A 13,538-nucleotide genomic window follows, 5' to 3' on the forward strand; every position below is an offset into this window, starting at 1 on the left:
TCTTCCCTCTTCCCTTCTTTTCCCCTCGCCGCTCTCTTTCCTTTCCATCTCTCTCTCTTCCCTTCTCTCCCTTCTAAAACTTAGGAAAAATGTCTTGAGTTCCTACGTTGAAGTATGATCCAATCAAGAACTGAAATGTTTTGTGGGAACGGGAACGAACGTTTTATTTGGCTCCTACTTCTTTCCATTCAGTCGCAAATTCACAAATATCAAGCACCTACTGTGTGCTAGGAACCTTTTTGAGACACTGGAGATACAGCGGTAAAGCAAAGTAAGTGCGGGTTCTCGCAGAGAGATGACTCTCAGTGGGCATTTTACATACACTTGGGTCACTTACTCCTCACAATAACCACACGAGGTAATGATGACAACAGTAATAGACAACTCTCAGCAGTGTTTATCTGTGCCGGGCACTGGGCTTACCTACGTGTTTTCTTTGTATTAACTCATTTACCACAACAACCCGTGAGGGAGACAAGTCTTCCTCATTTCACAGATGAGTAAACTGGGACGCAGGTAAGTGATCTGCTCAAAGTTCGAATCCAGGCAGTGTAACTTCTAACTCCCCGGCTGTGAACCACAAGGCTATACTGTTTCATTTATGTTTCTTTCTTAATATCCCAACTTTCGAGCGGCCGAGTCTGGTCTCAGAGGATCTGACGCCCAAGCCCAGGGGTTTGTGCCGCACCCCAACGGCCTTGAGGAATAAGTGAGATTGGCTTGGAATTTTGCCGTACTTTTCTCTTCCAAAGAATTCAAACTGATTTCAACGTAATTCTCAGATTTGTGATGTGAACCCTCTGGTACTGTCAATTGCCGGGCAAGGAGAGAGAGAGGGCCAGGGCCCGGGTCATCGCACACTGGCCGGGGCACCCAGCAGATGGCGCTGTCTCGGTGGCCACCAGCCGGCTGCCCCGTCCCCCGGGGCTCAGCGCCTCCGCTGAAAGCTTCCCGGCCCTCCCTCACTCCCTTCTCTCTCCCCCTCCCCACGGAGCCTGGGCCCACGTGACCTCCAGGCGGCCAATGGGCGAGCAGAGAGGGCGAGCTGGTCCCTGTGGCCGCCATTAAAGCGAAGGGAAAACCCGTGAATTCGGATTAAAGGGGGAAAAACACCGCCCGCTGGGCCCACAAAATGGGGGAGACTACGGCGTCCCGGCGGTGAGGCCGCAGGAGAGCGGACGTTAGGCCGGTCTGGCTCAGGGACGACACGAAGACACAGCCAGAGAATGGTCTGAGCCCGCAGACGCCGCCACCAACCTCCGCCACTGAGGAGACTCTGGGCTTAAGGACATCGCCGCCGCCGGGCCGGGGGCCTGGGCTTCTCTCCCGGTTCTCGCCCTTCCCGCCCCTCTGCGGGCGCCTCTCCGCCCCGGGAGCACCCTCCGGGGCTCGGGCTCTGCCCGCTCGGACTCGGTTTTAATTATTTATTCTGTAATTTATTATTTTTTCTGGTGGCAGGGGCACACATCCCCTCCGTCCCCCAAAGAGGGACGAGCGTCCGCGGGCTCCGCGGCGGCCGCAGCCCGGCCGGCGGGGCGAGCGCGGCGCGGCCCTCCCGCCTCCGGCCCTCGGCCCCGGGCGGCTGGGTGCCGGCCGGGCGGCGAGGGCTGCTCGCGGCGGCGGGGGGGTGGGTGGGGAGGGCGGGCGGCCCGGCGGCCTTCTCTTCCACCGCCCCCCCAACCACCACCCCCCCGCCCTCCCCGGTGTCTGTTTCTCTCTCTGGTCGGAGGCGGCGGTAATGGCGGATGGTGGGTTGTGGCGCCGGCGGCGGCTGCTGTGAGGGACGATGAGTTCCTCCTTCGTGCCGAACGGGGCCAGCCTGGAAGATTGTCACTGTAACCTCTTCTGCCTGGTGAGTGCCGGGCGGGGGCCGCGGCGGGCGGGCGGTGGGGGAGGGGCCGCGAGGTGCGCCCTTGGGCCGTGGGGGAGGGGGTCCGGGTCGGATCCAGATGCCCGAGTCCCCGGGCGAGGCCCGGCCAGAGCCGGCGCCGCGGGAGCCCCGCACCGGCCCGGAGCCGCCGTCCTCGCCCGCCGTCCCGGGCTGCCGTAGCAGCGTCGGCCTTTTCTCCCGTTTCCGACACTTTTCTCACCCGCAGTCCTGTCTCCCAACTTGGGCTCCTTTCCTGGCAGGACAGCGGCGTTTCCCTCTTGTCTTGCTGGCTTAACTGTTGCTTGTCTCCTTATTGACCGTGTATCCTTTTTCTGCCACTTTCTATTATTGCCCATTCTCTCACTGCCTGGCTCTGCTCCTCTTGTTTTCCCCCAGTAAACGGGACCCCGGAACTTAGCACTCCTTTAATTTTACGTGTTCTTTTTTTTTTTTTTAATAAAGATGAGTCAAACTCTAGGGGGTTCGTTTGTTCCTTGGGTGACTTCAGACTCTTTAAAAAAACAGTGAATGCCATTCCGTAGTTTTTCTTTTAAACTTTGGAAACAGTTTGAGGTTTTGACAATCTCTAGCCGACTTGCTTTTATTAGAATGTTAGGTTTGTGCGAGTGGAGCGAACTTATGGAAGAGATGCTGTGGTTCTGGACTAAATATTTTTATACAGAAGGCTGCTCCTCCTCTTATTGAAAAGTCAGGGGAAGCTGGCTCTACGGATGGCAGTTGTGTTGGTTGGCTCCGGTCTGGGAACATCTCAATAAAGACTTTCAAAAGTACCAACTGTTGCAAATACTCAGTCTGCAGTTGGATAGGAGCTTAGCTTCATCAATGATTTGAAGTTTCGGTAACTTTTTTTTTCATTTTCCCTGTCCTATGAGAAATATTAAGAGTGTGTGATAGGTAAGTGAATTGAGTGGGCGGAGCACAACTAGTTGGCAAGTGTAAACTGCCAGTCATGTATCAGCAGTTTCATTTTTGGCACCTTAAGCTTGCACTTTTAAGTTAGATTAAAAAATTACTGAATTTACGCTGATGATTTCTTTTACGATACTAAATTGAGATCTTTAATACCTTCCCCCTTATAAAATGTTTCTTGTAGAATATCCGTTAATCAGCATCTCTTCAGATATAGTAGACAAACAGCAGGTTTTACATTTCTGTCTTCTCCAACTCAGTCTATTTTTGGTACTTTTAGGATCGAGTTCTTTGAAGATAAGACTAGCACAAATCTGACAGTTCTTTGTGAGCAGCTATTTGACTTTTCCTTAAAGGGATATGTAAAGATTTAACAAGAATGTTTTCAATTGTAGTTGAGATTTCTTTTCGTTAGAGCTGTGACTTCTATAAACACGGAATGATGAATCTTTAAAAGTTAATTTTGTAGTAAGTTTGATACCAAGAAACAAATGTAACCAGTAAGAACAGAATTTAGGACTGAGAGCAAATGTTTACTCAGTGTGCAGTATTAAAGTCTATGTTTGTATTTAACATTATTAAAGTTTTTTAATTTATCCTTGGGACACATTTATTGACTTGTATTCAGTGACATGTCAGTATTAATTTTTTCAGTGTCTTTGTTCTTCTCCTTTAATTTTTGGTTGTTGAATCATCAGAATAAGCTTTTTTTCCCCCTTTCTTTTCTGGTCAGTTTTCAGTATCCCAAGGATATGTTGAAAAAGTGTAATGCCTTCATGAAATAGGGGACTTTAATAGTGAGGACTTTTGATTTTGAGTGAATATGCAGTAATAAAAAAATCATACTTTCTTTTCCTCAGGCTGACTTGACGGGAATTAAATGGAAGAGATATGTATGGCAAGGCCCAACTTCTGCCCCTATTCTGTTTCCGGTGACAGAGGAAGACCCCATTTTGAGCAGTTTTAGTCGCTGCCTTAAGGCAGATGTACTTGGTGTTTGGCGGCGTGATCAGAGACCTGGAAGAAGAGAATTGTGGATATTTTGGTGGGGTGAAGACCCCAATTTTGCTGACCTTATTCACCATGACTTATCAGGTGAAAGCAGCTTATAATTTCTAACTTAAAGATATAGCAATGTTGTATACTTTTCCTAAAAACATTTGTATTACAAATGATTTTTTTGGTGGAATATTGTTTACTGTGAAACCAGACAAAAATTCAGCTTCATGTTTTATTACACTGCAGTTATTTTATTTTACTGAAAATTATGCATTTTATGGCAGGTTTTTTTGAGCCTTGAATAACTTTATTCTTCCACCTCCCAGCTTTCTCATGAATTTCTGGCAGACAGCCCCAAGGAAGGCATGTTAGTAAATTAATTAAAATTAAGAAAAATGGAATTGGGGAGCATTTCCTAACAAAGTCAAAAAATACTTTTGAAACCAAGTGTAATTCATCTTTGAGTCAATTCTGCTACTATTCTCTTCTGTGTAAATACGCACACAGTTGTAGAAATATCTGGAAATATGGTAACTTTCTCATGTGCTTTTTTTTCCCCCCTAGGCACATAGTTTTTTCAGTATTTTTATTTGTGGTTGTTACATTATTAACAAATGAAGGCATATGTTAATTTTCTTATTCTTGGAATGTGATTCTTTTATTTTAGGTACTGTTCCATCAAAGACTGTCTTTGATATGAAACAGTGCCAACTTGTTTAGCTTTTATAGTGGGACATGTGTCATAATCTGAAAAGTTAGGGAAGTGATTCTATTATGAGCAAATTGATAAGGTTACTTCTGTCTTATTTTCTTGATATTTAGGACCAAATGTTACTTTCAAAAGAGAAACTATAATTCTTCATGTAGTACTGAAGCTTGTGTTCACTTTAGAGTCCATGTTAGCTGAATCTTTGATGATAGGAATGTAAATGATTAGTTGTTTGCTGCAGTGTACCAAAGATTTCAGTAAGATGTAACATAATGATTCCTGACGAGAAAATTTGGAATTTTTAGATAACTGAAAAAGTTTTCTTACTGGAAATCAAGTACTCTGGAGTTTCTGTTATTGTCTATTTGATCTATAGAACTTATTTTATTTTTGGATGTACGTAATCCAGGTGACTATCTCAGACAAGCACTTAAGACCAGTGTTTGTGCAGGAATGTGTCACATTTTTTATCTTCAAATTAACAAACCCTTCAGACTTAATATTTATTTTTGAGAGTGGTTGCAATTCTTTTATGAAAAGTGCTTTCCAGCTTTTCTAATAAGATCCTGCTGGAGAATCTAGCCCTTATTTTTAAGTATGTAGTGTGGTTCTAAATATATTAAATGATGAGTTTGTATATATGTATGTGTATATGATGTATGCATATACGTCAGAGTATAATATTCCTTTACAGCATCAGCAAGGTGATGCTTTGTAATTGTCATGCCAAAAACTAAGCCTGCCAGCTTCCTTTTTCTTTCATTGACTTTAGGTATGCTTGAGTTATTTTAATCTTGAAGTGATTATAAATACCACCTTACTAAAATATTTGAAGACTGTTTTAATATTATTGATCATATAGATAAACTTATGCTGACTTGGAAGTTTCAGGCTTCTTAATAAAGTTAGAACATCTGAACAGACTATTTCCCTCTCCCCACCCCCTCTCCCCCAGATTCCATGAAATACATTTCGTGGAATCAAACATAATTTAACAGTTATGTAATATTAGTATTACATTAGTAGGACTAACATTTTGAAAATTAAAAGCCTATTAAAGTTCATTGTGAACTGGCGTGATGTATATTAAAATACTATGTGGGTAGTTTCTTTTTCTGTTTTAAATAGGTTTTCTCCTGAAAATTCACAGCTATTAAATTTTTTTTCTCTAGTTTGCTTGTAAGCATAATTATTTAAAATAGTGCTGCCTATACTTTAAAATATTTATTTGAACGTAATGAAAGTAATTTTGGAAGTTTAGGCTTTACTTGTCAGATTTTGCTGAATGCCAATTAACTTAAGAATTTATCAGTGAAAGCAATTAAAATAGTAAACCTAAATATAGTAATGGTTATATGTAATCATATTTTCTGTTCCAAAGTCTGTCTGGTACTATCTTAAACAGTTTGTGTAGCCAATGGTATTTTTATAATGTTTTAGCTTTTTTTTTTTAACCTGTCATTTACTTTAGAATGTTTTTACTTAAATCAGACATATCTTAAAGAATAATAAGGTCTTTTCAGATGGAGTATATTTGTCTCGCCCTTTTCTTTGCTCCAGGGACACCGTCTGCCTCCCTTTTGGGGTAATTAGTCTGCTGCTGTCTCTCGAGCTAACCCCTTTTTCATTTCTTCCCATCTGTGGCACTCCATCCCCTTCTTTTAAGCTCCCCTGAGAAGAGAGCAGCTGGACAGTAGGGGTGGCATCAGCTGCTGAAGGCAGTCCTGAGTTCCAAGTGGAGGTGTGGTAGCAAGGAGAGGGGAACCGGAAGGACCCAGGTGGTAACTAATAGGCTGGTTAATTTAGCTTGAGTGTGCTCTTTGCAGGCAGTGTCTTTCTGTTTGGTTCAGCAGCTACCACATCTTGTTACTGAAATATTTGTGATTGTGGCAGTAACTCTGCCATTCTTGGTGAGAGAAGGCAGAAGCCATTCCTTTTTGCAGATGAGAATTGTCAGTTTTTCATATTAAGTCAGTAATAAAAGTGCAAAATTGCCTTTGCTTCACCCCCTTCATTTGTGTCATTCATAGTGCATTTTTTTTTAAGTAACTTTTTGTTTTAAAATAGGTGTAGATTTCCATAAATTTAACAGAGACAGCATAGAGTTCTGAGCTACCCTCACCTAGTTTCTGGTATTGCTAACACTTTCCATCAAATGGTGCATTGTCCACAGCTAATGAAGCAATACTGATACATTGGTTATTACCTACAATCGATAGTTTCTTTGGTTATCCTTTATTTTTATTTAATGCCCTTTTTTATCCTATGATCTCATCAAGGATACTGTATTACATTTAGTTGTCATGTTTCCTTTGACTGTTCTAGACTCTGACAGTTTCTCAGACTTGCTTTATTTTTAATGATCTTTATAGTTCTGAAGAGTCTAGTCAGGTTCCATAGTGCATTTTTAATTTCTGCCTGCCTCTTACATGTAGCACATGTTTGGGTTACCTTCAAGTTTTGCTAATGTGTAGAAATAGAATATAAACTTGTTTTATTGCTAATTGGTAAAAGTCTTTTATAGCAAGCCAAATCTGATTCGATACTTTAACCCTCAGTTCGAAGTTTATTGTTGTCACTATTGGCTTTTAGTTTTTCCCTTGAAACAAAAATAAAAACAACTACCCCCTCTTTGAGGTTTGCATCTTAAAAAAAATTATAGTAGCTAGAATGTGATGAGACTCTGAGAAAACTGATACCCTGAGAATTGAAAAAACAGAATCAGTCAGGGCTAAAAATATATCTTTCCTGGCTCCTGTGGTATTTATGCAGGATTTTAGCGACATATCCAAATACTTTTATTGTAGCAATTTCATCGTAAATACTGTCAAATAGGTCATTGTTTAGTCTTAGAATTTAATTTTGGATGCTTTTACTGAAGGATATTAATTACAGTGGAATTTAACCTTAAGTGACAGCTTTAACAAGATTGACAAATAGATAAATAGCAGCCAAGTATAGCAGTCTAGTGTTAGTCAACTAAGAATTTATTTTATGCCCCAGGTAGCCTGAAGAGAGTTAATTCATTTCTGTCTTCTGTTACATAATTTACTTGTGATCCAACCTTTTATGTTTGCTCGTCTTCTAGGGACAGCATTGCCATGCTTTTCTGTGTACTATCAAGCAAGAAAAGTGTATTTTTTGGATTTTCAAATCAAAGATAAACATAAGAGGCTGCTTTAAAACCAGTTTTTCAGGTTTTGCTGATCAATAATGCTGCGAATTTAAGGCTCTCAGCAATTTGCTGAAAGAGCAGCTTATGAATGGGCAATTATTAGTCAAGACAGGTGCTAAACTAGACACTTAAACATTTCTCTATTCTTTCAAGAAATACATAGTATTTTCAACAATGATCGATTTTGACCCATTTATTATTTTTTAGTATATGCTGCATTTTAATAGCCTGGCAGACTTACTTAGGTAGATTCCTTTTTTACTGGCTTACCACTATGAGGATATTTAACAATGTCAGTTTTGAGAAAACAGTACAAATGCTTAGGTATATCAAAAATTTTTTTTGTTTTTATTTTTCCCCCTACTCATAGAGAATTGTTTTGATGACCTATCACATCGTTTTGTATCACTATAATCTGTATCCTCAAAAAATTATGGAAATCAAATTTAGCATTTGAACTTACTCATTGTTCAAATATTTTGTAAAAATTTTTCAAGTAACAATAATGGTTAAGAGTTCTAATCCTAAGGCTAACAGAAAAGTACTAAAAACACAGAATTGAAACTGTTTTCTCTGGGGATACAGATTGAAGAGGAGGGAAACATTTATTTAAATACATTAAGCAGACTTTTTCCGTTAGGCTGTGGTTAATTAAGTTCAAAAAAGTTAGGTAAAGATTTGCCCGTGTGTCCCCCTCCCACCCTTTGCTGTCGTGCTGGTGTTGAGACACAGGGCTTATTTTAATTAATGTAAGGGGTGTGTGCCGCTATGTCTTTGGTGGCTTGGTTGTACCACTTTGTTTTTTATATCTATGAATACAAGATGTGGAGAAGTACTTTTAGTATGGTTACTATAATATCAAGATAGAAGCTTGGCTTAGTAGGCTTCTTTCTGAGTGACACTCCCCCCGCCCCTCCAAAAAAAAACCTTCCGACTTTTCATTGAATGTTATTAGGAATTATTCTTATTTCCTCAGCAATGAAAAATCAAATTGTTATTTAGTGTGATGGTTGCTTAGTTATCTACCATATAGGTGAAGATGTGCTTAAGAGATTTGTTGGCCTTAGAAAATCCTAACAGGTGGTCAGATCTTTGTTTTATGCATAACTCCCATTTAGTGTTAATGAGCATTGTGGGCATTTGAGGGTTTAATGTAAAATGAGGGTTAAGTTCACCTGAGTTTTTCTAGACAGAGAATTAGAGCAATGAGAGAGAAATGCTTGAATATTAATACTGATTAATTTTCTAAACTATATTTAGTTTTCTTAAACTATTAACTACATACAGGTTTAACTGAAATAGATTTCTTAAAATACAATCTTAATATGTAAAAATTAATAAAATTATTGTATTGCAGTTTTTACTATTTTAAAGATTTTTAACTTTTGGGTAAGAAGGTGAATTCAGTCTCAAGTTTTAAGTGAATAATTTTCTGATATTTGAAGTTTATAGTGACTGTAGATGTTTGAAATGTAATGGTATCTGTGTTTTGGTTCTTTGTTGCTTAAAACTTAGAAGTAGTTTGAGAAAAGATTTTGGTAGGGGCTTCTTGTGTATGACATGTTAACTCCATTGCATTTCCTTAGAAGGTAAGGATTTTTGAGGTAAAAGGCTATAAAAAGTATACTAGGTAGTTTATAAAGAAGTGAAGAATTCCAGCATAATTCTTTTGGAATTAAGAATATGTGTACTTTTAGTAATCATAGATCACATAATTTTAGATAAAACTTTTAATGTAACTTTCATTTTGAAATGATAGAAACTGATTAGACTAAAAACAGATTGAGAAAGTTTTGATTTTTTTTTCCTCTCAAAATTCGGATATGCTTGTGATCTAGACTTTTTAAATAAAGTGAAGCCACTGTGTGCCACTTCCCTTTTCTTCTAGCCTCCTGTTTCCTTTAATAAAGTGAAACTTGGGAAATTTTGGCTTTAATTGGAAGTAGATAAGGATGTCTATAATACTGTAGAATATGAAGAACTTTTTCTGTTTATTAATGATTTAAAAATTATTTCAACTCTCAAATATGGTCATTTTCTAAAGCTTTTCTCATTTTTAAAAAAGCTTATCTTTCGGAAAAAAGTTGATTTGAAAGATATTTACTGTAATTTAGGAAACGAACAACATAAAATCAACGTTAACTTTTGTAGTAGCACAAATTTCTAGTGAAGTTAAAGTCCACTGTCATTGTGCTATTGTGCTTTTGAGTTAATGTTTATTCTGCTCGTTTGTTGTACAAGTTATGAATGTTTGCCATCTGTCACTCTTAATAGGTGTCTCTGCTTTTATTTTAAAGCATCATGGTTTATTATTTTTCTCTTGGGATAGTTGTGCATTTTTAGTGTTGAATTAGGAAAGATTTTTTCTTTTACTTAAATTGAAAGAAGGTCCATACTTTAAAAATGTTTTATAAAGTTAAATAGACTATAGGAGTATGCCACACTATTTTATATTTGAAATAGCAAATTAAAATATTCCAAAAGTTAAAATGTTGATGGCAGTAGCTGCTATTTATAGTAGGATTCCTTGGATGCTTTATTATAGGTATAGATGGATAGAGAGTAAAAAGCTTTTTTTCTGAACCACATCCATACTTATCTCAAAATGACTACGTGTTTTTTTTTTTTTTTTTTTTTTATAACTTCACTTGGAGTGGTTAATAGATTTGCTGGCAAAATTGAGGCTATGTAGTTAGCAAAGGTTGCAAAAACCAAGATCATGGCATCCAGTCCCATCACTTCATGAGAAATAGAAGGGGAAAAAGTAGAAGCAGTGACAGGTCTTATTTTCTTGGGCTTCAGAATCACTCTGAATGGTGACTGCGGCCATGAAATTAAAAGACGCTTGCTCCTTGGAAGAAAAGATGTGGCAAACCTAGACAGTGTATTAAAAAGCAAAGGCATCACTTTGCCGACAAAGGTCTGTATAGTCAAAGACACGGTTTTCCAGTATTCATGTACAAATGTGAAAGTCGGACCATAAGGAAGACTGAACATCGAAGAAATAAGTATTTTTGAATTGTGGTGCTGGAGAAGACTCTTGAGAATCCCTTGGACATCAAGATCAAGCCAGTCAATCCAATCAACCCTGAAAATTCATTGGAGGGATTGATGCTGAAGCTAGAGCTCCAATACTTAGGTCATCTGATGTGAAGAGCCGACTCATTGGAGAAGACCCTGATGCTGGGGAAGATTGAAGGCAAAAGGAGAAGGGGGCGGCAGAGGATAAGATGGGTTGGATGGCTTCACTGACTCAATGTACATGAATTTGAGCAAACTCCAGGAGATGGTGAGAAGGACAGGAAAGCCTGGCATGCTGCAGGCCATGGAGTCACAAAGAGTTGGACACGACTTGGCGACTAAACTACCAACATAACTATATCAGAAGTGCCATTTAAAATTTGTCTTTAAATTTTTCAATTTCTCCCCCATGTAGAGAATCTTATACTAAATAGTAAGCATGGGAATCATTTGGTTGAAATGAGACCTAAGGTGGCTGATAATGCACTACTTGTTAGGCTCTGTGCCAGAAACGTCCTTTTTATCCATCACTTATTTTTATAGTTGAGTCATGGATTAGAATGCTGATGGACATGGACGTAAGATGTTTTGAGTTTAATTATTAACTGTCTAGTTGTTTTTTTTTTTTTGGCAGGGTGAATGACTGGAAGAGTTAGGACAAAGTAACTAACAAGTGAGTCAACTTAGAAATTGGCACTTTAGGTATAGAGTGTGTGGTATTTCCCTTGGTTATGCAAATGTCCTATTCATTTATACAGAAACCAAATCAGTATGTTTGTGATATATCATTGTCTTTATGTGGTGGGAAAATAATTTTCAGGTAATTTAATAGAGTACATGGCACTTTGGCCTTTTATTCTCTATGGATTAGCTTTGAAACCTGATGTTTTAGTGTCTAGAGAGATAGCAAAGTGGTCGTAGTTCAATATTCTGAGGTGAAGTAGGGTTTATGAATTTAGGGATTAAACTGTAATACATTCAGTTTAGCTCTGAGTAGATATAGTGCCTCTATGTTACTTTTTGTTTCTTTCTTTTCTTTTATAGAAGAGGAAGATGGAGTGTGGGAGAATGGACTTTCCTATGAATGCCGAACTTTGCTTTTCAAAGCAGTTCACAATCTGTTGGAACGGTGTTTAATGAACCGGAACTTTGTACGTATTGGCAAGTGGTTTGTGAAGCCTTATGAAAAAGACGAAAAACCTATAAATAAAAGGTAAGCTATCTTTAAACTCTTACTTGATATTTCTTTAGGCTTGTTAATATTAATGACTTTATAGAATGTGTGATAAAACTAATATCTCACAGACATTCAGAAGGTTAACTTTGGCAAAGTCCTATAAGTATTCAGTTTTCTTTGATTCCTTCATTCTTTCTTTTACACATTTTAAGAATTTTCTTGTAGTACAGATAGGTTGTGTGTCAGTACAGTGGCTTAAGTTTTGATTTGGGATAATAGAAAAAATGTGAGATGAAAGCAGAGACTTACGCATTAAAGTATATATGTTTTTTAGTATTAGTGGAAATACATTCATGGTACTCTGTTAAAATTAAGTAGTATTAATAGTTTTTTTAGATGGTGATCTGTAGTCATGTTTGGGTTGAGGTAATCCTCATTCTCAGCATCTTTTTGCTTTAATTAAAGTTATTTAAATTTGTATGTTTCTATGTAGGACATGTTTACTTTTGGGGTGCTTATGATTTTCTTCAGCTTTAAATTAAGCAAATTCATGATGCTCATGTGTAGGATAGTTGCAGATGGAGGCACAGAAGACTTTTAAGACATATTCAGGTAAAAGCTTTAGGTTACTACAGTTCTCTGGTTTAAATAATATAAGGCGTAATCTGTTAGAAGATTTAGTCGCAAGCAGTTGTTGAATTAGTGAGACTTCGAGAGAAATTAAACAGTGGTATGTAAGATGGGATATGGGAAAAGAAAAAAATGAAGGAAATTTATTCATTTTCCCTAAAAGATGTGATGGTTGTAATCATTGTTGAGATGTCATTTTATGTCAGGTGCACATCTTTTTTCATGCACACACACAATTTTTTGTAAACTTCCCTTTCTAGTTTCATTATAATCGATGAGTAGGTAAGACATATCAAGCCTTTCATTTTTTCTCTCTGAAAATTAAAACAAACCTTTATTGTCAAAAGAATAATTGTACAAGGTAGGAGTGCATTCAGTTGCAAATGACAAAAAAGTCCTAACTAGCTTATGTAGGAATTGATTTTTCTTAATAGTCTGGAGGAAGATATGTTCAATGACATCATCAAAACTTAGGTTCCCTGGAGTTTTCTGCTCTTTTATCTCTAGCCTTTGGCTTTTATCTTCATGGTTCCAGTAAATGTTGCATCTCCAGACTTCACTCATGGTGGATTCCAGGTAGGAAGAGGAAGGGAAGGAGGAGATGAGAAGGGGTGACCATTGGATCAGAAATTAGATTCTTTTCTGGAACTCTTAGCTGACATATCATTGGCTATCTTGAGATAAATACTCTGTATATGGGAACATTGCCACTCTGAGCAAAATAAACCTTGGTTAGTAAGAGGAAATGGAGAATAGATAGTAGGTAGTCAGTTTGAAGAATTCAAGCTGATTACCAAGAATTAAAAAGAGAACCTGTAATCCTGAGCCCCAACTATTAGATGTGCTCCTCAGAGGCAATCCCTTTAAATTCTTCTAACTTAACTTTAATTTACCCGTTTAAAAACTTACAAGCAAATGCTAATTATTGAGCTTTCTGTTATTTCAGTTATTCAAGATTTAATCTTCTATTAATAATTTAGCTATCTTACCGTCCCCTCCACCCCAGCCATCTCCCAACTCCCATCCC

At 38.3% G+C, this 13,538-nt stretch overlaps 1 protein-coding gene across 2 annotated transcripts in view; it reads left to right on the plus strand.

The window, feature by feature from the left end:
- The first annotated feature begins 1,003 nt into the window (after positions 1-1,003).
- Positions 1,004-13,538, plus strand: part of MED13 (mediator complex subunit 13) — a 97,586-nt gene continuing 85,051 nt past the window's right edge. The window contains exons 1-3 of one of the 2 annotated variants that reach the window (XM_070772593.1): positions 1,004-1,852; positions 3,661-3,895; positions 11,749-11,917. In XM_070772593.1, the coding sequence (XP_070628694.1) occupies positions 1,787-1,852; positions 3,661-3,895; positions 11,749-11,917 (470 nt within the window). In that variant the 5' untranslated portion in view covers positions 1,004-1,786. Of the gene's footprint in view, positions 1,853-3,660; positions 3,896-11,338; positions 11,378-11,748; positions 11,918-13,538 lie in introns of those variants that run through there. The other variant, XM_070772595.1, reaches the window with a different exon arrangement.

Source organism: Bos indicus, chromosome 19, assembly GCF_029378745.1.
Source record: "Bos indicus isolate NIAB-ARS_2022 breed Sahiwal x Tharparkar chromosome 19, NIAB-ARS_B.indTharparkar_mat_pri_1.0, whole genome shotgun sequence".
Lineage (NCBI taxonomy): Eukaryota > Metazoa > Chordata > Mammalia > Artiodactyla > Bovidae > Bos > Bos indicus.